The sequence below is a fragment of the Pomacea canaliculata genome, linkage group LG4 (assembly GCF_003073045.1).
Source record: "Pomacea canaliculata isolate SZHN2017 linkage group LG4, ASM307304v1, whole genome shotgun sequence".
NCBI classification, from domain to species: domain Eukaryota; kingdom Metazoa; phylum Mollusca; class Gastropoda; order Architaenioglossa; family Ampullariidae; genus Pomacea; species Pomacea canaliculata.
Window position 1 is genome coordinate 13,917,303 of NC_037593.1, and position 27,108 is coordinate 13,944,410.

Genomic DNA, 27,108 nt, shown 5'->3' on the forward strand with positions numbered 1-27,108 from the left:
GTTGTTGACTGCCTCATGTCAGATGTGAGTTATCCTTTTTAGCTTTCATCCATGGTTTACAATTTAAGAGATAGTGAATTAGACAAATTTTTATGGAATAGGTGATACTCGTTTTGAAATCCAAACGATGTCTCAAGTCTCTGAGTGGAACCACTCTGGTCTGACACTGCGGCAGCTGCACGGCAAATATCCGCATCCAGACTGTAGCATCAACAGCGGCGATGGCTAAGCTGGATACGACCTGGCATAGCCATAGCAAGATTAACCACAAAATACAATTTGTACGAATCCCTTGTAGCACCGATCCTGATGTAAGAATGTAAAGCATGGACTCTGCACGCCGATACGGAAAGGAGAATCCAGAGCAAGGAGCTCAGGAGCATCTCTTCGTCATGGCGGCTACAGCTGGAACTATCACTAACTTCCATTCTCACCTTCCCGTCTGTGAGTGACTGATAGATGCAGGTAAACGAACAATTCCAGCTTACTCGTTGTCCCTATCATCTGCAGGTGTGTCGCAGTTGTACAGGATGCATCGATCGCTGTAGACGCTATCATCATCTCTTGTTGACAACCTTGACTGTCAGCACTGGCTGACATCTTTACTGCTATTATAATGCACAGTAAATAAAAAATTTAATAACGAGGTCCTTTGCCTTCTGCGATGTAGGTGCAATTCATCCATTCACGAATAAAACTTCATGACTGTGGAGGAGGACGCTTTAAATTTTTTTTGAATCTTGAGAACATGAACTGAACCACTTGCCGCTCCTACAGACCTAACTGTGCGATGACATCAGCACATAACTTTTAAAGGCAATCAATATGGTGTAATATTGTCAGCACACGCCCAAACCTTCTGAATCAGTCTTGTCAAGCATTTCTAGCTAGCAAGTCCACATATTTAACTTGGGAGTTAAACAGTGACAAAGACACATTTCTGTTTGGAAGTAAGACATTGCTGGTGAGTAATTTTCTTTTGTCTATGAATATCTACAATTCATCAGCCATTACAAGTTATAGTATCATAAACTTATTTACATCTTTAGCCATATTGTCAGTATTTGTTGTAAATGTGATTGTTACTGTGTGATGTATGTCTTATTTGATTTTATGGCTAAAAATGTGCCATCCTCTAAAACCAATAAAAATAAAACGAGCAGGACAAAAAATGAAGAAATGAAATAAACGAAAAAGGAGTAATAAAAGAAAGATCTTTTCGGAATCGAAGAGATAAATGTTCTTTTTAGGGACTGCTTATAGGGTTGCCCGCAGAATGCCTTCGAAAAACCACAATAAGTTCACAAACTGTGTGACGGGAAGCCGTGCAAACTCACAGACATGGAAGATGTTCAACGGGTCCTCATCCTCCATGAGTCGAACTTCTAAACCTCCGCGTGTCGGCTTAGTCTGGTGCTTCATGAATTGTCGAAACACTGCTGTAATCATCTACAGAAAATAATATCAAGGAAGACAGATTTCTACTGCATTTATGCAACGATATCAAATCAGGTCAAAAATGTCAAATGCAGGAGTACATCATCCAGTCATAATTATATTAAAATATTTATGATTGACAGTTCTACAGGTCGTAGTTCAGCTCTCTAATGTGATTATTATGTGATAAGAGCAGATTAAGTTAAACTCGAAAATAGTTCTTGTCCACAGATCAGTCGTTGATTGCTAGGCTTTATGTTATCAGGAAGCAGTGTGGATAGGTCACACTGAACCCAACGTGACCTTTTCACCTGTGGGTTCATGAAGTGTTATAGCGACGTGGCAGGTAGTCGATGAGACACGTGGAAAGTCGATGGGAGGTGGTGTTGAGGTGAAAAGAGTCTGGTGCAGGCAATAACAAAACAGAAGAATAGTACGTATGTACACTTATGCTGACATACTTTCACCTGACAGTCTCGAAAAAGTTGACAGTCTCTGACATAGACAGTGTGTGTAGGGATGAACAAACACAGCGCATTCCATCTTTTTTTAAATTTTTTTTTTTTGACTGAATCCACAGAAGTTAAACGTGGTTAGGGAGAGGTAGCTCCAGACCTTTGCAAACATGAAAAAGTTCGTGATAATAGTGGGTATAATCACATCCTCTAACAAAAACTCAGTCAATATTGGTTCAGCACTCGGCCATGGCGCCACGTGATAAAACCTTGTCGAGCAGACTGCGGGTAGGTCGGGTAATAAGGTCGGGTAGTCTCCGTCACCTTTCGTCAGTTCAAGGATTCCCGTGCTGCACATGCAAACTGTGTTTTACTGACTGGGTAAAGCACAGTGAAAGGCACTAGTTCTCTATATCGGTCAAGATATCCACTTATCGAATTACACGACTACAAACACCACTTTGAAAAAAGGCTGACAACCCAGACATCAAGATTATAGTAGAGATAGGTTTACATTGTCAAGGTGTGAGTGAGTGGGAGAACTGAAAATATATGTTTACTAGGCCTACCGTGACGTCACAATGTTGTGTCGAGCGTTAAGAATGAAAAGTAGGAGACTGGTCAAGCAACCAGCCCCCTCCCTGCCATCTCGCCTTTAACATCCTTGCTAATTATCTTCTTTCCATCTTTTTCTCGTGATGTTAGATCGTAATCCACAATGTGTGTTTGTACAAGACAGTAGTTACACCCTTTTGAGAAGGATTGCTCAATCTTGTACCCTTATGTCATGTTATCAGCTAATAGTTTCAGAGACAATATGCCAAATTAATTTCCTAACCTATATGCACTTTATCTATTTATTTATTTTTTGTTATTTATTTTGTTGTTAATGGGATGTTGACTGTTAGCATTATATAGACAGGTTCTCAGTGCACTTAATGTGTGCAGGTGACAGCGAACCGAAAGACAAAGCGAGGGTCAGTAGCATGGAGATGCAGCTCTCCGCTTGCAAAGAGGAGGAGGAGGAGGAGACAGTGCAAGGAGCAGACAAGCCGATGGGTGACCCACCCCCCAACTACACCCACCCGGTTAACCGCTGTCAGCCACCTTCGCAAACACAGCAATACCAGCCGCCGCCGCCGCCCCAGTGGGGGTACCCACCACCTCAATGGGGGTATCCGCCACCCGTGGTGATGCAGCCGCCGCAGTCGATAGCGATGCAGCCGCAGCAGACGTCTAACAACAACAACACCGTCGTCATCAACCAGCAGAACCAGCAGCAGCAGCCAGCGGTAAAAACCCTGCGCGCGTGGAGCACCGGGGTCTGCGGGTGTTTCGACGACATGGGCGTCTGTGAGTGTGACGTCAGCATTGTGCTTCTCTCCCCTTCCTTCTGCATTGTTCAAAATTACCCTTTCCTGAATTCTTCTTATACTGTCCTTTATTGTACGCCCGCTAATATAATAATAATAATAATAATAATCATCATCATCATCATCATCATCATCATCATTGATGATCATCAGGATACTTAATAAACTTCTATTTCAGGCTTACTGGACGACAACAAAGAAAGAACTGAAGAAAAAAGAAAAAATCAAATAAAAAAAGAAAGAAACGAAATGAAAAACTAACCAAAGATCAGTTTGATTTTAAATATCTGAACTGAGCTAACTTTAAGATATTCCACAAATCTGAATGAATTCTTTAATCCCTGCGATGAAAGCCCCCTTCCTCCCAAAAAAGATGTTACTCTCATTAATACTTCCACATTACAACTGTAGCATTGATATACATACATTGACATACACTTATTCGTTTATTTCAGTAAAACCGTATTTATTTTTTTCCCCGCATATTTGCCTTGAAAATAGTTGGGTTTTTTCTTTCCTTTTGTTGTTCGTTTTATTTTGTGGTTTGTTTTGTTGTGTTCTTTGGTGAGTCTGGTTTCTGTTTACTAGATGAGAGGATCAAAAGCTTTAAACCTTCAAGTAATGCCACAGCTCAGGTAATACCACAGGTAAAGTGATACCACAGGTCAAGTAATGCCAAAGGTCAAGTAATACCACAGGTAAAGTAATGCCACAGGTCAAGTAATGTCACAGGTCACGTAATGCCACAGGTCAAGTAATGTCACAGGTCAAGTTATGTAGGTTCTGGTGGCGCAACTAAAACAAGCAGGATTGTGACGTCAAACGTTACGTTGCAGGTTGCTGTGTGTTTTTCTGCGGGCCGTGTGCAGAATGCCAGCTGTCCATGGACATGGGAGAGCACTGCTGTGTCCCCCTGTGCGTGCCGTGGTCCCTTATAACCCTTAGAGCGGTGTTGCGAACTGAACACAAGATCCAGGTGAGTCTGGTGAGAGGGAAAGCAGAGTCAGACAGTGTAAATACTCGTGTTCCCCACGTTCCTCCAGTCACACCTCCCACACACGCATGGACCTCCCCTCCCTTTACACACACACACACACCAACCAGCCGACCAAAACAACTGCAAATGTCCCTGACTGCTTTCTCACTCACTTATCGTCCTGTCCGTGGGTCTCTGTTAAACTATTCTAAGTGTTCTAAGCCTACAGCTCCTTCATCATTTCTCCTATCTGTAAATATCCGTCAACAGCGGCGTCGACCTCCCTCTAAGATCCCTCTATGAACGGGTTTTGACAAGGTGTCTTGCTGGATTACATGGTCAAACCAGATTAGATTAAGTCTCTTCAGTATTGCGAGTAGGGGTTTATGAAAGGTGTCAACCATCTGTCACTGGATTCAAACTCAGACAGTTTCGTTTGAGTGTATGAACTGCCTTATGACCAGTGGATTTTTAACAGACATTTTTTTGTCAGCATTAATAGAAATTTTGTTTTCATTTTGTTTTTGTACTATTCGTACACTTCATTAAAATATTCCGACAACCATGTAAGCAGTTTTGAACTGTTGCTGTAACGTTGTTCTAACTGAAAGAAGTCTCTCTATGTCCGCAGGGAGGTGTCTGCAACGACTGTTGCACCGTCTGTTGCTGCTACCACTGCGTCCTCTGTCAGATGAAGAGGGAGTTAAAAGTGACGAAGGGCCAGGCACTGTATCCCTGACTCAAACACTAGCCGACAAGCTAAAGGTCAGCGTACAACCGGAACCGAAATGGAAGCAGAACCGCGAGATGAACACCGTCTTCTATCAGGAGTAGTCAAATAAAACGTAGCAGACCACGGACAATTACAAGCCCAGCAATCGCTAAGTTTCATTTAATTGTCAATAGAAATTTATATTTATCCTTCTTATGAGTCTTGCAAAAATGTGGGGTTTACAGAGAACAGACGATTAAAATAAAAATTAAAACATAATAAAATTATATTAAATAATCTATATTGCATAGACGGAGTGGAAGAAGCTGAAGAGAGGTGGAAGGGTGTAGAGATTGTGAATGGCTTGGGGGTAGGGGCAGGAGAAAAAGGAGAAGGGAGGTGAGAGAAAAGGATCTACACTGTTTACTCTGGTGAAAGCTTTTCATGGGAGATCGGGGAGGGAGCAAATGCAGGACAGAATATCTGTTTGTACTGTTTGAATGCTTTCAGCTCGTGAAAGGACTGTGACAACCCTGCAATTATAGGAAAAATGTGCCCCAACTCCTGGACATTTTACATCTCCCGTTCCCTTTAAACAAATCAACCGACAAGCTTTTCCAAGGGAGGTAGTTGGTAGGTCTGACAGTTAACTGTACTGAGGCCCAACACAAAATGTCTTCTTCCTCTGTTGACCGCAGGAAAGGTGTAAAGATATAAACATTTATCGTTGACTATTGCTTAAATTTTGCATAATTTAAATAATTTTTAATGACACAGGAGAATTAACTAGTGTGAAATACTGATTGTAAACAGATTATAAACGAGTATGATATGATCAGGTTTTACTTACAGACATACTTGTGAAATTATCTTTCATGAGCTCACTGGCATGTCAGTTGTATAGTAAAATGGAAATTAAAAATCAATTTAAAAGTTGAAACATTTTTTGTGTTGAAAGTACTATGATTTAATGAGGCTAGAAAACATTCATCGTAAGCGAATTTGCTTTAAATTATATAACTTCATCATGGATATTTACAGTTTAAAATTGTGTTTCACATATATATTTACATGCGTCTCTGTGTGTGTGTTGTTTGTACTCCCTTTCAAGAAGGCAAGAAATAGATGGACTCCAGCTATTTTGCCCAAACACAGACACCTATTTTACTTTATTATAACAGAAAAATTATAAAGATATAAACACATACAAAAACACTCATATATAAGTTTTGCAGGCTAAAAGGATTCAGATGCAGGAAGAAAAATCAGTTATAAGACAACGATCTTATGGCGAGGGAAGAGGAATGCAATGAGACATCTTAGCTGCACAACTAACTAAATAAATAAAACAGTAGAGTTTCATACCGATGGAAGCAAGAAACATGTCTATTTTGTTCACCTTGCATTTAAGGTACATTGGTACATATTAAGGTACAGTGAAGATACGTTTACAGCATTGGTAATTTCTCATTTAGTAATTTTTCTCGAGTAATTTGAGTATGTATAGAATCTGTATTTGAGGCTGTTTCTGGCTCCCGTATTGTAGATGTAAACCACTTACAACTCTTTCTCTCTATATATATATCACAAGACAGTGTGACCATTAGGCTTTTAAGACAGCCCAACCCTGTTCTAGAACGATTGCATAATTCAAGGCGACAAAATCAGCTTGCGGGTGGACGTGACACAGTCTGCCGCAAAGTGCGGGTGGCGCCACAGTTCACTGAGTAAAGCTGGGTCAATACGCTTATAAGAACCTATTGTTCTGTCTTCCCTGTTACTTTCTTGAAATTTGCTATGTTGAACGAAGATGGTAAAAGCTTGGATACATCAGAAGCTCCAGTGAGATTCCCCTCCTTGACCTTCCTGCTGTCTTTTATTCCCTCCTTCATCCCTCCAAATATATATATATATTCGACAAAGACATACATTTGCACTTGCCCCAAGCTGTTTTTAACTTTTATATGTATGACAGGATAATAAGTCAATTTCCGAGTCCTTTCAAGCTTTCGGCTACAAAAATCTTTCAGTTGCAGCTAATAAATCACAAGGACTAAAAGGTTTTTCACATTATCTACAGCGTGTCACTAAAATAACTTGTCATCGTCAACTGATGGTTTGCAATACGATCTGCTGTATGAAGACATTGCCATTGCAGTTACAGTTGAAAAAAAGATCGATTGTGCAGAGGAGGCTGGTTGTGGTTCCCGTATCATAGATGACCCACACCACCACTCGTTATCGACTCGTGACGTCACGTATCGCCATGGCGACACTGTAAACAGTACACACTACTGAAGACTTTTGATCACTCACATATTTTGGTCACCTTGCTGTATAGGCAGCAATCCCTCCCTGTCTCAGATTCTTGAGTTTACTGAGGTAAGTCCATCTCCTGTTGTGTACTTCTCGCTAACATCCTCGGCACTTTCTGTGCTCGTTGTTAAGTTTTTAATTCTCCAACTCTTCTGTCTAAATTTTTTTTGCAAAATTTGTGAAAATGTCTTACATTTATTTATACTATTTGCTGATTATATTTATCCGTGCTGGTCTCTTTGGTATTTTCTTAATTTCTTATAACTCCTTGTCCGTTCTCTAAAAGCAGATTAACTTGTTTCATTTTGCTAGTTTCATAAAACCATTGCGATTATTTTTTACATCCTTAACTTTGTGATATGACTTTAACCGCGTGAAACAAAGGATATAAAACACTAAGAGGTAGAAAATTCAAAAATTATTTTACGTGGATTTGAGAGCTGGGTAAGAGGGGAGAGAGATTATAGGAAAAATGAAACCAAAGTTTAAGTACCAAAGTTCATACCCAGAAATTCAGACTTAGTCATGGCAGAAAGTTTGCCTGACGTAAGCTCAAATTGTTTAAAGATTTCTGTTCACACTCGATACTGTGGTACTGTATACCACAATGGTAATTCAATAATGCATGAACCGAATTGACTTAATAGAGTTAATCAAAAGAAAATCAAAGCATTCAAACTATAAAAAAATACAAGCGCCCTGACCTATGTTATGAATAATGAAAAGTATTTCTACGCAAACAGATATCGAATGTTCAACATACGAAAAATTAAATTTAGTCTTTTATCCGGAAAAAATTTAAATAACACGTAGGGAATCAAAGGTCTGTTTTAACCATCCTGAAGATAAACTTATTCCTACGATTTTGTACTTAAAATAAAGAGAATTTAGTAAAGTCTTCTTCCTTCTGAAAGTTCGAAAATGCTGCATGTATGAAACAAAATTTTACTCGCAGCACAGTATGGACATGACTCACTCTTTCTCTATATATCTCACGAACACACGCTCAGAAAGAGAGAAAGAAAACAGTAAATCGAAGTCCAAGACCTCCAAGACCGTTGCCTACTAGACTGCGCATGCCCAGCGCTACGCTAGACTGGAAAGCCTGGATACGGATCAGTATTACGGGTCATACTTTCATGCTTGACCTGCCCTCGCCTTGACAACCAACAGGAGTAACCAGGTTTTTTCTCTCTCTCCCTTTGTCCTTCAGTACATGCTGAGGCTGTTCGATACATTCGATTATAAATAAGTGATCCGTCTGGCCATCACCACAACAACTTCCATCACAACTGTTATCACAAAAGCAGATTATTATCGTTCCGGAATAGTCCATAGATACACAAGCTGTGAAAGCCTCCGCAAATAGGAAAACTGGTAATAAAATTAGATAATTAGAATAAGATTATATCTCAATTAGATAAGTTAATTAGACATATTGAGATGCGAAGATTTTGACATTTGTTGTGGATGGTGATGTTTGTAGGTGTATATCTCGAGAGTGAAAGAACTTAACTGGTTGATGAGAAAAAATGTGCTCTCAAAAAAAGTTTAATAATAATCTTAAAAGTACGAATATAAAAGAAAAAAAAGAAGAAAAGAGTTATTACCTCTTCTTGTCTTGTGTCTAGACTGCAAGGAACAGAAAACACAAAACATGCAAAGTGAAGACAGCAGACCGCAACCTGATGCACCCCCGCAGTACAGTCAGCCTCAACAATCTCAGCCACCCGGGGCAGTGCAGCAGCAGTGGGGCTACCCTCAGCCGCAGATGGGGTACCCACAGCCTGTAATGATGCAGCCACAGCAGCAGCAGCAATCTGTCAACAACACGACAGTCGTCGTGAACCAGCAGCAGCAGCCCGCTGCGCCTGCGTACAAACCGCCACGCGCATGGACGAGCGGAATCTGCGGGTGCTTCGACGACTTTGGCGTGTGTGAGTGTGAAGTGAACGGGTACTCTTCTCTCTCTGTCTCTCTCTGTCTCTCTCTATCTCTCTCTGTCTCTCTCTCTGTGTTTTGTCTCCCGCCAGTGTTTATCGATTCTTCATTCATTCCTCAAGCAGGAAGCGAGCACCATAATAGAAGTACATTTTAAAAGTCAGTGTCGTTTCCAGAGGACAATAGTTTTTTTTTTTAAATTCTAGGAAAAGTATCGACTGGTTTAGTTGCTGGGTTAAAACCTCGGCCCTTACATTGCAGGTTGCTGTGTGTGGTTTTGCGCGCCGTGCGCTGCCTGTCAGCTGGCCACGGACATGGGAGAGAACTGCTGCGTTCCTCTGTGCGTGCCGGGCTGGCTTATCGTCCTTAGGACAAAGCTTCGCACGCAGCACAATATACACGTAAGTACACATTGGCGCTGTGACTTCTGTCAATATTGAGAGAGGAGGGAGCACAGATCAACATCTAGATATACATCTTGATATGCCGATATCTATAGAAAGGTCCTTACAAAGTTTTGCTTTGTGTAAAATTGTAATTATTGCAAATCCCGATGAGATGTTTAACCACTTATCAAAGCCATTGAAGACTAATACACATATATAATTTGTAATAAAAGGTAAGTTTATTATAATTAGTGCTGCAACATTTCTAATTATCTTTTGTATTTATTATTTTATTATTTTTTATGTTTTTCTTTTTTATTCGTTTCTGTTTTATGTTTCTATATTCATTTTATTTTTTGATTGCCCAAGCTGATCGTCAGTACACTGTATTTTGAGTTTATCTTGCAGTAAAGGATGCACAAACGTAACACAACACAACTCACAACAAAACAAAACACAACACAACACAACACAACACAACACACCACACCACACCACAACACAACAAGAAAGAGGCCAGCAGATCGCCCAGAAAGTCTAGTACTCCTATCTATGAGCAACCTACAAAAAGTTTTGCCCTTTTCCACCCCAAAAGCACATTTACAGGTGTTTCATGCCATTCCATGTAATAAATTCACATTACGACAGGACAGTCGGAGCTGTAAGCAGGTGTCAACCTGACTGTTTACTAACATTACTGTCTACAGGGGAGTGTCATGGACGACTGCTGTTCGTCCACCTGTTGCTACCATTGTGTCATGTGTCAGATGATGAGAGAAGTGAAGATCACAAGGGGCGTGGCGTACTAAAGTCAACCTGAGCAGCTCGCAGCCACCCATGGCCGAGGTCCATCTGTACATCCCTCAAATACACAGCAAGGGAGGGAAAAAAGTCAGGATTGTGGAAACTTAGGTCTCATCCCAGCAGCATTCATAATTCTGTCGTATACTACGTTTTATTTATAATGTTACATGAAGCTCAAATTCAATAAAAGTAAACCACCCGTGAACTATAATAATATCTGAATCATACTTCGTTTTGCACAACGAAAACACATTTTGGTTAATTTTTCTGATAACAGCTGTGTAGCTTTTCTGTTGGCTGTAGCTAAGGAGAAGTTCGTGTCGGACGGTCGTGAGTTATCCACGTTTTCGCTTTTCTATTTACCTTGGCTCAGTCAAATTATGCAAGGACATGCCTCATGTGAGCTCAAGGGAACTTGCCGGTGGCAGTCAAACTCCATAGTCTAAGGGAAGAAACAGGACTACATGCTCACTCACAGCAGATAAGCTGGTCATAGATGTAAAATGTACAAACAGGTTCACATTGTTGGATACATTTATTCATCAAGTATCCCTCGAGTTCGTTTTGAAAGTTTATTTTTCCTTGCGTTACCACTTGTGTAAGGTCATTTCCTTTCCATTTAAATTAACAAAGGCATAACTCAGCAGTATTGATAAGGCTATATAAACCGCTTACATTTCATAAATAAAAATGTTAATAAAGCAAACAAGAGCAGTGAACATTACTTGTGTATAGGTTTGTAATAATTTTAAATTTTCTTTAATCTTTCTTTCCCTGCCTCGTTCTTCGAGATTTGTTTGTAATGAGATATTTAAAAAGTATTCTCATAGTCATTTTCAACCCTGGCTGTGATAATCATGATCATTATTGTTGTTACTGTTATTACTATAAAATTTCTTTGTTGTTGTTATCCTTGTTCTGATTATTATACAAACTGCTGTCAAATAGAGCGTCTGCATGTCTTTCTGCTCATCACTATATCAATGTGCCTGTCGGTTCACACATAACTCTCTCGACAGCATTCCACAGTTAGGTGTAAACAAAGTAAACAGAATGAAAAGTTTGTTTTCCTTAGTATGCTTTTATTGTTTTGGTGTTATTTTCTTACCACGTAATAGCTACATTTAGTCAACTATAAAACCATTATGTTATTATTCCTCTGTCTAATGCTCTGCACTTCTGGCTAGTTCATACACAACTTTTTTTTTTAATAGAAAAAGAAGTTTTATAGTTTTTAATCATCAGCAACAAAAACAGTTATTAGCTTCTGTAGTGTAAGTATGTTGGGGGCGGAAAATTTATTATTGCCCTGTTCTTACATTATTAATATTAATTTATTAGAAACATAAGAGACTGATAAAGTGATTTAAAAAGAAGTACTCAATAAAACAGTATTTTAATAGTAATCTTTAGATTATTAGTATGTTTTAATTAAAAAAGAGAGATCCAGCAATTTGAAAAGGGGTAATAAATGAAACATTATTTTAATAGCTACCTTCACAATCAATGGCCAGGCTAGAGAGAAGGAAGAAAGTGGAAAAAGAAGAGATAAAGATGAAAGGACTGAGTATTGAAAGTGGCTAAACGGAAAATAAAGACGATTCTATTCACCGGAAGGAAACTCTGCTTTTACACTGCAACTGAATGCGTTCAACATTAACATATCGTGAAAACGTTGTCACCAGACGAATAATAGTGGGACCTGACCAAAAAAAAAAAAATACAAATAAAAAAAAATACCGCACCCAAACGTTTCAAGTTTTACAACTCCCCAAACAAAAGGGACGTAACTGGCTGGTCTGGTGTAGCAGCTTTGGCAGGAGGCATAGTTTGTAACTTTTTATTAAAAAAATAAATTTACCGCTTACAGTATGACCTTCCAGGTACTTGTGTGTCAGCTTTCTAGATCTCACGTTCGCGAAATTCAAAGTATTTTTATGACTCAGAAATGCTTAAGAAAGGGGAGACTACTTGGCTACAAGCCAGATTCTAGGCGACCATTTATATAAAACAGGTTTTTGTTGTAGCAACAGGACTTATTTTCACGATATCATGACTGAAAAGATCAGAATAACTCCAGATTTCTATATTATAAAAGCATGACGGAATGAAATAAAAAATCAATTTACAGGTAGAAAAAAAGTGTTTAATATGGTGAGACTCAGTACGAGAGCACTATGGGTAACTTTAGGGATGCACACTGTTTTGTGAGAGTTCAATACGTTATGAGGTCTGATAATATGCATAGCTTTATACATGTTGGTTAAATACAAACATATTTCATTGAAAGAGACTTGCAGTCAGCGTGTGGCTGCTATTCAAGTCGTCCTTAGAGGGGAATGAAGAAAATCACAACACAAATACGTTGTAGATAAAAATAATGTCGGTATGGAGAACTGATTTTCTTGCTTGTGAATTCTTGTTGATATGCTTCAATTGAAAGTAAAAGAGGAATAAAGAAAGGAGGACGAAGACAAGAAAGAGAGAAGGAAAGAAAGAACAAAAAAATTGAAAGTAAACGAACGAACAAAGAAACAGCAAAAGAACCAAGGGTAGAAAACGAGTTTTCTGCTTTAAAGCAGCAATTACCTGGTGAGAACGGTGTTACTTAATAATTAGTTTTAAAGAAGAGAGAGAGAGAGAGCATAGCTTTGTTGGGTGGAGATTGCGATAGTTCTATCAGAGTTAACAAAGATTCAATCAGATTAGCAGGACTTGGCAACGAAGGATAGGGTAACCAATAATTTTAAGATACATTGTACAAACCTTAATTTTGTGAGTGGCTGTAGAGCTCCAGAAGGTCCGTCTCGTAGGTGGTCAAAGCTTCTTGTACTTGTGTGTTCGGGAGTTTGGAGCAATCGTCCTCGTGAAGTTGAGTCATTACAGTTCTTCCAACTGAACTGTGCTATAGAAACACATATTTGTAAACTTTACTGTGCTGTAAAAACATCTGTTCATTAAACTGTAGCGCTCTGTAAACACATCCCTGTGGAATAAACTCTGGAAATAAAATAAGTTTGTAGACTACACTATGTCTAGAAAAAAGTGTTGAAGAAATCAAGATTCAACTATCCTACTACTACAACATCACAAGGCAATTTTAAAGACAAGTTTGTATAGATAAGTTTCAATAATTCTTATTAATTTAGTCATATAGGTGTACATATTTTATTAACACGGCTATCTCTTTCTTTATCTTAATTAATGTTCTTATTTCTGATGGTAATTTTCTTGATTGTGCGGTTTGTGTCATAGTCCTATTGTGTTGTTGTTTAAAATAGTCCATGACGCAAACCGGTCCGTTACACCAATTAGAATGGGTAAGAAAAACAGAGAAAAAGTCTGGGTGTTATCACGTGTAACGGTGATATTAATAAGTCACTACACTCTCAGCTCTAATGAAACGAAGAAGAAAGGTGTTGTCTCCAACGGAGAGAACTTTGAACTTTATTTGGTGGCAATTGATCTTTTAGAAGAGGAAAGGGCAGATTAAACAACAAGCCATTAAAGATCAAAGGAAAAGTCAAATAATTTAAATAATTTTACCTAAGTCAGCTTTATAATAAGTAAAAAGAATAAGAAAGAAATCAAATATTTGTTTATTATGCACACTTTCCCGATTTATGCAAGATTTGGTGATAATCCTAACTACGAGCACACCATAACCCCTTGAACATTTCCAGATCCCATGACTTCAGGCTGACACCAAAAGTCCCCACCCACTAAGTAATATAGAAGTATCACAAATTCCACATTCAAAATTTTAATCATGTCTCTGGGACAAGCTTGTGGCTATGGTAACCATGGGTACTAGATTTTACAGTCCGTTGCTTCTGTGGACAAAAGCTCATTGGACCACGAGGCTGTCAGCACAGAGTATAGACATGTTCTGACAATGTCTACGTGCCGACATGCAGCATGGTGTCTAGGTGTGGCCAGGTGACACACACACACCCACAGACAAGTGCAGGTAGCATGGATCTTTATGTCTGAAGGACAGTTAAACCAACCGCGGCACTTGCTCAGTTTTTATAGTGCACTTTTCTCTTCTATCTTTCGTTCGTTCGTTCGTCTTTTGTTCGTTGTTTGTTCGTCTTTTGTTCGTTCGTTCGTTTGTTTGTTTGTTTGTTGTTCGTTCGTTTTATGAAATTTCATGCATTTTCAGATTACTTTAAGTTCAGCTGTTTAATCTCAAAGATTTGTCTGTGATCTCATGGCAGGTCATTTTCACAGATTACATATTTCTCTGAATGACTATTACATTTAGGTGCTACAATTTTGTATCATTTGATGATACTGCATTCACTGTTTAAAACAATTGAACTACAAAATTCTGTAGGTGGTAACAGACTCCAGTTCTCTCCACCGTCTCTCTCTCTCTCTCGCAGACTATAAAGTTCTGTAACTACCGGGTATCGTGGCAAGAACTTGTGGATGCCAATGAGGCTAGCTAGTGTATATGTTTGCTGCATGATGGCCTTAGGCGAGTATTGAAAACATGAGATAAACTTTCATATAAGACAGTTTTTGGTTCTCGCACCAAACGTGAAACAACAAACAGTTAGTGATACCGAACAGACCATCACTTCACAACCTCAGAAGGGTTGTAGTTAATTACCGTACACAATAATAAACAGAGGAAATGACAGAGAAAAGGAAAGTAAAAATTTGGAGCTAAATTCTCGAGGGTCAAAGTTACACAACTTGTTTTCTACCCATGACTGCACGGAACTACTTTTACAACAACCAAGCTGTAGCCACAAACTTCTTGGTCAGACTTATTTTGAGTTGGGGTGGAAAGTGTGCCGGGTGTTGTTCTTCATAAAGGATGAATGGGAAGAATGGACACAATAGAGACGAGGCAGTACTTAGAGAGAAAATTATTTACTCTTCGCCTTACGTTTCCGGTTAACTTGTCTTGGCTGGTCCTTTTCCTTTATTTCCTTTCTTTACTTCTGTATGACATCCTACACCGCTTTACAATATCAGCATCAGTATCTTTTATGAAATTTATTGTTAAAATTACAGTTGCAAACATAAGTCTTTTGGCAGGATCGTTCGCTAATTAGTTGTTGTGTGTTTATTATACATTTAATACACAGACTACATATCCTTTAACTTTTTCCTTAAGTCTGTTTGTTATGGATTAATATAGAGTTCTAGCTATTTTATATTTAGTTTCTATATAGGAACTGGCTGAAACCCCAATGAATGCTTGTTTCTGATTCGTGGCGTCCGCTGTCTCCATGGACACGCTGTAAACATTCTAACGGAAAGCAGACGTTTGGCCAGTTGACTTTCACTCTCACCTTGTCCTACGCGAGAATCTGTTCTTGGCTCTTCTCACAAGAACAGTTTGAAATAAAATCACCGCACAGGCCATCAATCTTCAGCTTTTTGTAGTAAGTTCAATGTGTACTTTTCTCTAATCTCAGCAATGCATTTTGTTTTGTTTTCTTGAGAAATTTCTTAATTTTCAAAATGTTTCTTTTCTATCAATTTTATTTCAAATTGTAAATTAAGTTTATAATTGCTGCTGAGTACCCAAACATTTTTCAACTGGTTTCTCATTTCTTATATTTTGTCTGTTTCCTAAATCTAGATTTTTTTTTGCTAGTTTCCTAAATCTCTTATTACTTTTTGTTTATGTCATGAATCTTTTGAATTATTTCTTATAAGCAATAATATTTCTGAAAGGAAAAGCACGCAATAACAAATAAAAAATTGGAGAGACAGCTTGATTTTTATTGGGGAACTTTGACCTGCAACGTTTCTACAGGATTTTACAGAAAGGTGAAGGGGGAATGAGAACAGAAGAACAAAAGAAGATTTTAAAAAAAGTAGGTGATGGCCACAAAGCTTTCAAAGGCTTTCAAAACCTGTAAAACTTCGGAAATATTGTTAAAAAAGAAAACTGTCAAGCTCCGTGCTGTTGCCACAATCTTTTGGTGAAAGTCGTTGGGTGTAACATTCTTTTATAAAAGGGAAGGTGATTTTTTTCGATTGGGTCAGGTCATGGCAATAAAAGGAACTACGTGTTGCCCTAGCTGCCTGCAACACTGAGATACGAGAACAGGATATGGTAATGTGTCTGCGGGTAGAACGGAAGGTTATGTGCTCACATGTTGTGTTATATGAAAGGAGTGTGTTGAGTTCACGTTTGTTGGTCACATTGGTCGCTGACATACTTTGCTCCAGGGTTTGAGAGCAGTGCTTGTGTTGAATCCATGAGAGGTAGACAGGGAAATGTGTGTTTATTTTGTTTTTTGTTTGTTTTAGATTTTTGTGTTTTATCATGTGAAATTAAATATAACACTTTTCATATACATTTTAGAAGCTGGGTGTATGTACGCAATATGTAATAAAAAATACGAGAATAAAATAAATGCACACACTTGAGCTAATCTAAATAAAAAAAGTGTAAGAAAACGTATTTATCAAATTTGTTTAAACACAGATAAAAAAGTTGAATGTTTCCTTCAGAAAGCTGTTCATTTACTGCATGGCCTTAGCTGCTATTGACAAAAAACGAAACAAAACAACAAAGAAGCAAAAGACCTCAAAACCCGTTATTAACTCTTAAAACAGAATTGTCTTACCTCTGTACTGAACATCGCAAGAATAACACCTCTCAAACGTTTCCTCATTGGCATTGAAAACACACCATGCAGCAAATACACAATTTTCGAGTTTAAAAAAAAACAACTTATATTCATCGTTTGAAGAGAATTCAGACAAGACTTATCTTGCTTACAACGAAAGCATGAAATGTTTGTTGTAGAAAAAAACGAGTGGATTACTGACCTGTAAGGTGTCATCTTGCTCCTCACACACACACACACCTCTACCTACATAAACACCTGTACGGAGCTCAGCGGACCGTCGCCAGCCTTGACGAGACCTGAACTTGTTTACGTGACCTGATCTGATGTTGACAACATGACGAGACCCTGCACTGATCCTTCCTTTTCCCATGAAATAGTTAATATAGAGCACCTTCCCATGTTTACTCCACTCGAAACGAAAGTAGCATCTGAACTTTAAATTTTACGTGGGTAAAATAGGTTCAAAGACGAAAAAGGTTTTCATTAACTTCTCCTTCCATTGCAGATGAGAAAAAGTTATAGAAAACAATCTTACTTTAACCTGAAGAGGAGAAGTTCATTGAAGTTATTTATAACTATTCACTTTTATGATTAGACATGTTTGAATAGCGTGAGCCAAGCCAATTCATATCTGACTTATGAACAGTGTACAGACGGTTAAAGAACTAAGTGAACAGACTGAAGTCTAGTCAAAAGGAGACTTAGGAGTGAATTTGGCCGTAAGAATATAATAAAGGGCTGAAGGGAAAAAAAATAGCCCCGTCACCTTCAGTAAGGATGGTCACATTAACCCTCTGTCTCCCTCTGTCTTCATGTCACGTGACACCAGTCGAGACTGGAAGAACGTCACTGAATGATGTGAAAAAAAGTGCACTTCACTAGTCCTTTAACAATAATCTGAAAGATGAAAAGAGTGTTTAACCTCTCCTTGTCTTGTGTCTAGACAGCGTGGAGCAGAGGACACAAGGATGCAAGGAAAAGAAAGCAGTCCTCCATCTGATGCACCCCCTGCGTACAGCCAGCCCCTCCTCCACCGGTAGTACAACCGCAGTGGGGGTACCAGCAGCCTGTGATGATGCAGCCGCAGCAGTCGTCTGTCAGCAACACCACAGTCGTCGTCAACCAGGCAGCTGCACCTGCGCACAAACCGCTGCGCTCCTGGACCACCGGCCTGTGCGGGTGTTTCGAGGACTGTGGCGTGTGTAAGTATGAAGTCACCCAGTTACCTGTCACACCTTCCTCTCTTTTTTTTTTTTTACGACCTCAGACCGTGAGTTCTTTCATCCAAACTTTAACCAACTATCAGCCTGGACATTTTATGTTTTCTGGTGATCATGGTAAGTCAAACCAAAATTTTAAAAAAAGTAAATGAACTTGCCCTAGATTTTCTTCTTAATGAAGCATGCATAAAAAAGAAACGAGAACTAAAAACAGAAACAACAACAAAAACTGCACAAAGAACAAAAAAGAAAATACAATGACAACTTCAATAACACAAACACGAGACGAAACACAAATAAAAACAAGAACATTAAAACACAAAAGAGAATAACTTTAACAGGAATAAAAACAAGCATAAACACTAACAAGAATGATAAAATATCAACAAAAATAGCAAAGAGAGACACACATACTTACACACACCCAAACACACATATACGCCCGCGCGCGCACACACACACACACGCACACTCTCTCATTGTCGTCGTAGTAATTCGTGAGCTAGAATCAACAGATGTTTTCTTGCTAATTGTCGGCTTGTTTTGTGGTTAATGACATGGTGCAACACATTGCAGGTTGCTGCGTAACATTCTGTAGGCCGTGCGCCGAGATGTCGCTTGCCATGGACATGGGAGAGAACTGCTGCATTCCTTACTTAGTGCCAGGCTGGCTTGTCACCCTTAGGACCAAGATTCGCACTCAGCACAATATACACGTAAGTGCACTTTTGTTCCTATGACCTCTACCAACCTCCAAACAGGGGAGGCTACACCACGCAAAAGGGACCAGGGGCCATATTTATGAAGCCAGGGTAAGTTGTCCGGGAGAAATCGAGGGCAAACTTTTTGTCCAGACCACACCTACCCCTAGGTCCGTAGCTATATGGTAGTAGCACACATTATCTGGGCTAAAGTAACATAAAGCAATACTAGTGGAGTGTGGACAGTGTGTTGCTGTTACGGAGACGAGAAAATTTATTGTTGATTTATCCATGTTGCCCCTGGGTGATCTTATCCTAGCTTCATGATTCCTGACCTGATAGCTTGACAAGTGTCGGAAAGCTGCTCGAGAGAAATGACCTATAATAATAAATAATAATAATAATAATAATAATAATAATAATAATAATAATAATAATAATAATAATAATAATAATAATAATAATAATAATAATAATAATAATAATAATAATAATAGGCGGGCTCAAAGGGCTAGACATGACTGTCCACAGTTCATGACGATGGACGAAGCTAAAGTAATGTGGAAGAACAGTATCCTGTTATAACTCCTTGGTTAAATTTACTTATCTAGGAACATAACAAGGTAGAGTGCCGAATGTAGAGTGCATGACTTGTTGTGATCGCAAGAAAATATTACACTTCTCTCTACTTGTCTCCACGCTGTCTTTACAGGGAAGTGTGTTGGACGACTGCTGTCTCGTGTATTTTTGCTACGAGTGCGCCCTTTGTCAGACGATGAGGGAGGTCAAGCTCACCAGGGGCACCTGAAGCAGAAACCAGTCCTGCCGCTGGTCTTGTGATGATTCCACTGACTTCCATGGCTTGACTCATCGTGAAATCGTCACCGTCGTCATCGTCGTCATCATCATCATACCTTACATCGTGTTTGCTATTGTTTCACATTTTTCTACATTCATTTTTATTATGTGGTGTGTGCCTGTAGTTTAAAATGAATAAAGTAACATACGTAGGATATTTTTTTTCAGCATATCTTCCCTCTCAAGTTGTCAAGGCAGCTGCCCCCCACGTGCCCTGAACGGTGTAGGAATATAACAGCCTAAAGATTATCATGAATAAAGTAAAAGTCTAGAACATTTTTTCTGCAACGCTCTTAACCCTTTCCCCAACATCCTTGCCAGGTTTCTTACTTCATTTAGTTGTAAAATTTTATTTTTTTTACTTTCGAATGTTTATTTATTTGGTGGATTGCAGTGAGCGTTATCTGTACACAGTGTGCAAGACATTACATTTTGAACTTTTATTGTAGTTTTATGGAATTCTTTCTGATAATTGTCATTAATTTATAAATGCTTTAATTCTTTTTATGAATAATAAAATTAATGTCATGTCAATAGAATTTATAGTTTAACGGTTGATTGTGATTGACCTCTTGTGTGTGTGTTTCTGTGCGTGGGTGTATTAAATCAGTTCGTCATAAAAAAAATAAAACTAATGTCTGCTTTGCTTGTCGAATATGTTAACGATTGTATACAGAGTTTGTTAAATTCTTATCTCTTGGAAGACATATTATCACTGAACTAAGAAAAAAAAATCACTCCAAGCAGACGAGACCCACGAGACTGATTCGATCTCGATGACCCTGGCCTTTTCTACTCCAATCACCTTCACCGGTGAATGCTGCACCCAAGGCGAAGCACACCCCGCCTTCTCTCCCAAACAAAACAACAAAACAAATTGGTAACTTAAAAAAACATGAAGTGAAATTCAAGATGGAAATAAATAATAAACAAACAAAAGATCGAAAGACGCCACGGACAGACATCTGGGACAGGCACGAGATACAGATGTACCTCGATTGTTTCTTGTTTTTGACTCGTGCCTGTCATCCGTGGGGAAGGTCCGACAGACTGCAGGTATTTACATTTTCACGCAGAAGGTCACTGATTCGATACCTGGTCTGCTCTGTGGCTAAACCCCTCTCCCCCTGCTCCTTCCCTGAAGTCCAGTATCAACTGTGCACCACTCCCGACCACTAGGCCTTGACACTCCTTTGCCCTTTATCTTTTACTAGCACCCACTGAATAATGTCACAGTTCTAGCCCACCCATGTAAACAATGGCCATAACTGCATAATAATTCTTGGAAGCGAGAGCTGAACTTACTGATTCCCCCCAACCCCATGATCGGCAGTTTTGCAATGACAAGTGCAATGTTGTGCCGCGCCATTGTGTACAAAGGGAGATAAGGGACAGTAGGTAAACAAAGTAGCGAGCTTCACAGAGAGTGAATGAGAGAAAGAGGGACAACTTCTATTTCAGCCAATGTCACTTTTAAACAGTGAGGATTAAAAAAAAAATACTCTTACTCATGTATTCACCTATCCATTCATACACCTCTCATCCCTGTCATAATACAATATATACAGACTGTATGCACACGCTACGACCACTCACTTATATACTGATATCTCTATTCAAAGCTTAAGTATACAGGGTATCAATGACACTTCTCATAAAACAGGTTCGCTTTTCTCCTTTCTTATCTTTAAACACATGCGGATGAACCATGCTACCTGTCTTGTTCTTTCTGCATGATCACACGACAGGTATGTGAGCAAGGTATTGCTTCTTCCTTTGGTGGGGAGAAATGTTACAGATACTCTGGACGAAAATCTACATATCTGGGACAATACAAAAGAGTGTGAGTTTCATCCTCAGTAATATTTATACATAAAAGATATTTACTTATCCTGTCCTATCCTGTACAAAACGATTTTTCGCTGACTCCTAGACGGAAGCTGACATGAGGATCTGTATAGCTGTGCCTGTGTGGTCCACTGGTCCAAAGTGCCTCAGGTTCGCAACCGATGTACACACAGGACAAACTTTTATTCGTGTCGTCGTCCAGTATGTACACAGTGTGTACTATCATCTTTGAAGGTTTTCAGGTGTACCAGGCAATAGACCTACAGAAGATGTTTCAGAGAATGTTTCTATTGATTTCTTTTTGTCATATTAATTCAGTAATTTCTGACTATGCTTATGCCTACGCCAAACAAAACAAACAAACTAAACAGTCAAGAAACAGAAACGATCAAGCACAGAAAGACAAAAGAATCATATATTAACAGTTGGACCAGAATATTACAATACTCAGAGAAAAATATTTAAGCACAAAGCATTTTGCTTCTTCGAAATAAACTATTTTCCTAAAATAAAAAAATACATAGCAAAATAAAAGCATCCAAATATACCATCAAATTCTCAATGTCATCAAATCAAAAATAAAACATGCGCTGATATGTACTGACAATATTTGACTTGGAATATGAAAGTCCGGATTAAAATGAAAACGAAACCGAAGAGTGCTACATCATGGAATATAATCACAAGTTGAACATTTTCATAAACATTCTGTTTTACTTTGAAAAATGGCTGACAGACATCCTTGTATTTCTTTTTAAACATAATGAGTCGGAGTCAAAGGTTAAGCTGGTTATTACTTATAGCTTGCTGGAGAACCACTTGATAAACAAGTATCTAGGATGCATTAAACGGTCTCTGCACGGTTTATGGTTAAGTCCAGAAGGTCGCAAACCTTGATGTTATTTCGCCTTGAAAATCCTTCTATGCGATCCAACTAGTCTTTAAGTTTGGATACAGAGTCCTGTCTTGGCGTGTCTGCTGTTCAGATTAACAATTGACTGATTATTTTATTTTTTTTTTTTTTTTTTTTGGCACCCCTTCCTTGGTCAGCCTTACATCCCGGCACATATTGTCAACGGTTTTCGTCATGGTTGCCTGATCGTCATCATTTTTTTGGTAGTTTATCGCCTCATTTCTTCAGGATGTCCTTGTTGCCATCTTAGCAGTTCTTCTTTCTCGTTTAAATGTTAACGACTGTCCATAAATTTTTTTCAAAAAAAAAAAAAAAAAAAAAAAAAAAAAAAAAAACTGGTAGCTCTCGGTGTTTAATGTTTGTTGCCTTTTCGACCTCAAGTGTCATCGGCTGGGATACTGTTATGTATGTATAGCTGGTCTGAGAACTGAAAGGACTGCTGCCACTAAGGTGGAGAGCCAGGTGACAGCACTTGACAGTTCTATGGCAATGTAGGACAGCTACACACAAGTCCACTTCATCGCCTGGCAGTGAACACATCACTCACTGTCACAACTTCACATACAGCAAACCGACAGTCACACCACAATGTTCTCTGTGAAGACGCATTACGAGAGACATGAGTATTTATGTAATTAAAATTCTGAGTTTCTAGTTACCAAAACATGTGCTTGTAGAGAAGCCAGAACGGTTCAGGAACAAGCTGCTTAGCTGTTGCACACGTCATACCTCGCTCAAGATTAACTTGAATGTCAAGAGAGGCAAATACTTACGTTGTTCAAGATGATTAATTTGAAAATTGGATTATAGATAATACCAAATCAGTGTTTCATGGTCTCGATTTCTTATCGCTGGTGTAATCGAACCTGTGACCTTTGATTTGAGGTCGGGTGGACTTATGAATGTACGTGTAAATGGCTAAATATAATAGCACCCTTCTTTCCTTATTAAAGTGTAGCAACCCTACAGTCAACGTTGGGATGGTGTGTAGCCGTTGCTTTTTAAAGCCTTCTAGACATAGATATTAGTACAATCATTTACCACTTTCTTCCTTTGTCTGTTAAGGTTATCCTTTGGGCTTGTTCAGCAAAGTTTGTGTTCCCATCTGTATTTTAAGTCGTTGATAACAGTGTTTTCTGGTGGAAGGTTCATGCTGTTTGCAAGCAGCAGCTTATCGCAGACTGAACTTATTTGTAACGGTGCAATGATGTGGACATTTCAGACTACAAGAGGTTTTATCCTTAACACTTGACAGGTCCCCAGACCCGCTGTTTGTCACGTGATTTATTACACTAACGATGAATTTGAATCCATGTGGATCCAGACCAGATTGAGATATATGGGTAGGTGCTTGATGCCACTTGAAAGTTCGCACACTGCGTTATCAGCTAGCACTCTGGTGAGGGCCACGATGATAAAACCATGAACTAAATAGCTTTTCTTCTGCAAGGCGCATAAAACGCAAATATCTAGCACCATATAGGAAGATATAAATTTAAGTTGTCCTCAATGTTGTCAGTACTGGATAGAAAAATACACGGAAAGAGTAGTTTAATGGTTGTGAGCAATAAAAGAAGTTCACTTCCACGAGTAGCAGGGATGGGAGCGCCATTTATCGTTTGATTATGCCCGCAATAGCAACTGCAGATTTCAGTAAATCTATAAGCTTTTTTAAATGTCAAACATAAATGTATATTTAGTAAATAATAATTGAAAATTTTCATGGAAAAGCAAGGAACGTTCATGACGGGATACAGAGGGCGCATGCGAGTACATGACAGGATAGCTTCTTGTCGGCTTCCCAGTTCTTATATGGACAGTTCTGGAGAATTATACATGTGTGTGCGTGTGACAAACACCATCTTCAACAAGATTCGAAATTCGTCAACAAATGTCAGTGCAACATACTCAGCATTAAATAGCTCGAGAAGATCTCCTATGCAGACGTGTGGGAGAGAACCAACCAGAAGCCTGCCAACCAAGACACCAAGAAGTTACAAGTAGGGCTAGATTGGTCCATCTCGCAAAACCTGGCTGAGGATGTCACGAGACAAACTCTAGACTGAAACCAATAAGGGAACCACTCTTGGGAGACCTAGACTCGTGGAGGAGATCGGTCCATGGCGAGGTGAGGCAGCCAGGAGGTCGTGGACACAACGGAAGACGGACGCCCAGAACCGGATCCGCTCGCATGGTGTGGTTATGCCGTGTGGTCTTCTAGGAACAAACAGGATTAAGATGTATAAATGTGACCTGTGCCCCAGGCCGAGGGTAGGCAATGTCTGGTTTTCTGTCAGCTGTTGATACGCGAAGCGTTCTTCGACCATGTGGGCTCTTCATTAAAAGAAAATGGTTGCTCGACATTGCTGTGTACTTTAGGGCAAAGTTCAGGCACACAAAGCGTTCAGCATGATCATTTCATAGATTTTTAAACGATAAACAAATGAAAAAGCTTTGGGTGCTAAAAATTCGTTTAAGTTTATGAATTTATTTGTGAATGTACAGGCATGAATATGTGTGTATCATGTGAATAAGCATTTGAAAATACCATGAGCTACTCCCTGAAGAGAAGGTATGTGTATACTAATAGTCATGATTATTATTATTTATGTACTTTCACTGCATGACCAGAAAATTTTGCATTAGAAAAAAAGTTGTGTTACTGTATACTCTGTCTACTCTAGGAACTTTCTAAATTACGGAATGGCAGATTGTGGCGACTCAGGGGAAAGTAGTGCCAGGCAGGTTGAGATTGTACATATCGCAAAAGTGTGCGCTTGACCAACTAGAACAGGCTAATATTTAAGTAGATAATTTTGTATGTCCGCGAATGATGTTTAGAATCGGCCCTTGGAGGAAAAGAGGTCCCACTCCCATGCAACGGAGACTGAAGGGAGGGTTGTAATCAACTGAGGTTTACTTATAGTGGTTTGCTTGAGAATGTCACCCTAGAGACTTTGTTCACCGCGGGACACTTTGTGATTATTAAAGACTGTCCCATGGCAAATATCTGCGACACTCCAAGCTGGACCATTATGAAGATAACAAACTGAGAGCTTTGTGAGGATATCCACTGCTATGCTACATGAGACTCTGAGAGTTCAATTAGTTTAAAAACTACCGAGGGCCGATTCCCTAAAACTGAAGTGTCACTAAAATTAAAGGGACTTGTAGGTAGGTACATGGCATTGGGTACATCGCTTTTTTGACCTACAACTTATTAGTGTTTTATGTATAGCAAGGGAAGGAATTAGAGAATAGTTTGTAGTATTAGAACAGTAGCTGAGAGTAACGGTTTTAAGTAAAGACATCAAAGCTATGTGTAATATATTTTGTGTGGGACCTTCATGGTGTAAAAGACATACCTGTACCACCTGGTTGCAAAACTCATTGTCTTGCTATAGACTGCCCTCTTTCGGAAGAACCAAAGGTACCTGACCCATTGCACGACTTGCTGATACCAGGAAGAGTCAGGGTAGCAACCGATAAGGTTGTGTATGACGTTGATGTGTTTACTTAGTCCCCCTCTCTCCTTGTCCATGCCATTGGTAAATTATTGCTTACCTTTTATGGAGGTCGCAGGTTTCTAGTCTCGTTTGTTGCATGTGTACCAGACTGTCCTATGATTCACTGCAATGTCAAAAGGAGAAAAAGTTATACAATACCGTCTTCACCGACTTTGATCAAATCAGCAAGCGGCCAATCATCAAGGAAACCTCAAGGCCAAACAAATCAACAATAAAATACATTTTCAAACAAATGAAACCACCAGACAAACTAAAACTTAAGCAATCAAACTAGCGAAATCAAAAAACAAACCAAAAGCCAAACAAACCTACAAGCAAACAACAGATTAAAAAAAGTATTACTAAAAGTTCTTAATTGCTCTCTGTCGTGTTTGTTTGTTCCTCTTTAGTTTCCTTTAGTAAACAACTTGCTTTCTGCATGTCTGCCTGTGGACTCGTATATTTTTTTTTTTATCTGTGTAGACCTTTCTGTCTGCGCGCATGTGTGTGTGTCCTTTGGACGTTTGTAGCTTGTTTTTTCTTTCTTTTCTTACTCGATCACTTTTTTTCCTTTTTCTCTGTAGGATTTTATATATATATACGACAGCAAATGTGGACAGCACAAGGTGGTTGGACGGCGATAGCAATGATATCCTTTCTCCCATGGCAACAATAAACAATCAGCCTTCTCGATGACTAGACATTGTATTTCTGATTCTGACTGCATTCATTCCGGATCGACCCATAAGGAGAGAGAGACTGTGGAAAAAAGTTATTGTCAGCAGCATTTGTATTCCTCCCCGCTCAAAAAGCTTTAGTAAGTTATCATTTTCTTAATAATAATGAAGATTTATATGTATTATATATATATCGCTTTTCCTATGATTTGCTCAAAGTACTTAATAATAATAATAATAATAATAATAATAATAATAATAATAATAATAATAATAATAATAATAATAAATAGGTGTACTTGTATCGCGCAGCATCACGACCAGTAAGAGAAGAACATTAGGTAACAGAAAATGGAAGGTAAGATACCTGTAGGTACACT

At 38.9% G+C, this 27,108-nt stretch overlaps 3 protein-coding genes and 1 long non-coding RNA gene across 5 annotated transcripts; 3 read left to right on the plus strand and 1 right to left on the minus strand.

Moving 5' to 3' along the window:
- The first annotated feature begins 82 nt into the window (after positions 1-82).
- LOC112562268 (PLAC8-like protein 1) lies at positions 83-6,153 on the plus strand. The gene is made up of 4 exons (XM_025235397.1): positions 83-964; positions 2,840-3,245; positions 4,102-4,241; positions 4,873-6,153. Exons 2-4 carry the CDS (start codon positions 2,879-2,881, stop codon positions 4,978-4,980), a joined length of 615 nt encoding a protein of 204 aa, XP_025091182.1. The 5' UTR covers positions 83-964; positions 2,840-2,878; the 3' UTR covers positions 4,981-6,153.
- Positions 4,131-17,310, minus strand: LOC112562275. Its single transcript, XR_003098836.1, has 3 exons — positions 17,205-17,310; positions 13,167-13,305; positions 4,131-4,247 (listed from the first exon to the last, which is right to left on the minus strand). It is a non-coding gene; the product is annotated as an uncharacterized LOC112562275 (long non-coding RNA).
- On the plus strand, positions 7,225-11,310 carry LOC112562269 (placenta-specific gene 8 protein-like). Its single transcript, XM_025235398.1, has 4 exons — positions 7,225-7,335; positions 8,901-9,206; positions 9,472-9,611; positions 10,304-11,310. Exons 2-4 carry the CDS (start codon positions 8,927-8,929, stop codon positions 10,403-10,405), a joined length of 522 nt encoding a protein of 173 aa, XP_025091183.1. The 5' UTR covers positions 7,225-7,335; positions 8,901-8,926; the 3' UTR covers positions 10,406-11,310.
- Positions 15,073-20,323, plus strand: LOC112562273 (placenta-specific gene 8 protein-like). 2 transcript variants are annotated; one of them, XR_003098832.1, is made up of 4 exons: positions 15,073-15,802; positions 17,949-18,207; positions 18,802-18,941; positions 19,639-20,323. XR_003098832.1 is itself a non-coding variant. In XM_025235404.1 (3 exons), the coding sequence occupies exons 1-3, from the start codon at positions 18,078-18,080 to the stop codon at positions 19,732-19,734; spliced, it is 366 nt and encodes a 121-aa protein (XP_025091189.1). In that variant the 5' UTR covers positions 17,949-18,077; the 3' UTR covers positions 19,735-20,323. The 2 variants fall into 2 exon arrangements, 1 of the variants encoding a protein (XP_025091189.1); XM_025235404.1 differs by lacking the exon at positions 15,073-15,802.
- Positions 20,324-27,108: the final 6,785 nt, after the last annotated feature.

What these genes read in the sequence shown, in the direction of transcription:
- LOC112562273 (XM_025235404.1), top strand. Translation starts at nt 18,078, where the DNA reads ATGATGCAGCCGCAGCAGTCGTCTGTCAGCAACACCACAGTCGTCGTC. An exon ending in TTTCGAGGACTGTGGCGTGT is followed by an intron (nt 18,208 to 18,801) that starts GTAAGTATGAAG and finishes AACACATTGCAG; the next exon opens with GTTGCTGCGTAACATTCTGT. An exon ending in GCACTCAGCACAATATACAC is followed by an intron (nt 18,942 to 19,638) that starts GTAAGTGCACTT and finishes CTGTCTTTACAG; the next exon opens with GGAAGTGTGTTGGACGACTG.
- LOC112562268 (XM_025235397.1), top strand. Translation starts at nt 2,879, where the DNA reads ATGGAGATGCAGCTCTCCGCTTGCAAAGAGGAGGAGGAGGAGGAGACA. An exon ending in TTTCGACGACATGGGCGTCT is followed by an intron (nt 3,246 to 4,101) that starts GTGAGTGTGACG and finishes GTTACGTTGCAG; the next exon opens with GTTGCTGTGTGTTTTTCTGC. An exon ending in GAACTGAACACAAGATCCAG is followed by an intron (nt 4,242 to 4,872) that starts GTGAGTCTGGTG and finishes CTATGTCCGCAG; the next exon opens with GGAGGTGTCTGCAACGACTG.
- LOC112562269 (XM_025235398.1), top strand. Translation starts at nt 8,927, where the DNA reads ATGCAAAGTGAAGACAGCAGACCGCAACCTGATGCACCCCCGCAGTAC. An exon ending in CTTCGACGACTTTGGCGTGT is followed by an intron (nt 9,207 to 9,471) that starts GTGAGTGTGAAG and finishes CTTACATTGCAG; the next exon opens with GTTGCTGTGTGTGGTTTTGC. An exon ending in GCACGCAGCACAATATACAC is followed by an intron (nt 9,612 to 10,303) that starts GTAAGTACACAT and finishes TACTGTCTACAG; the next exon opens with GGGAGTGTCATGGACGACTG.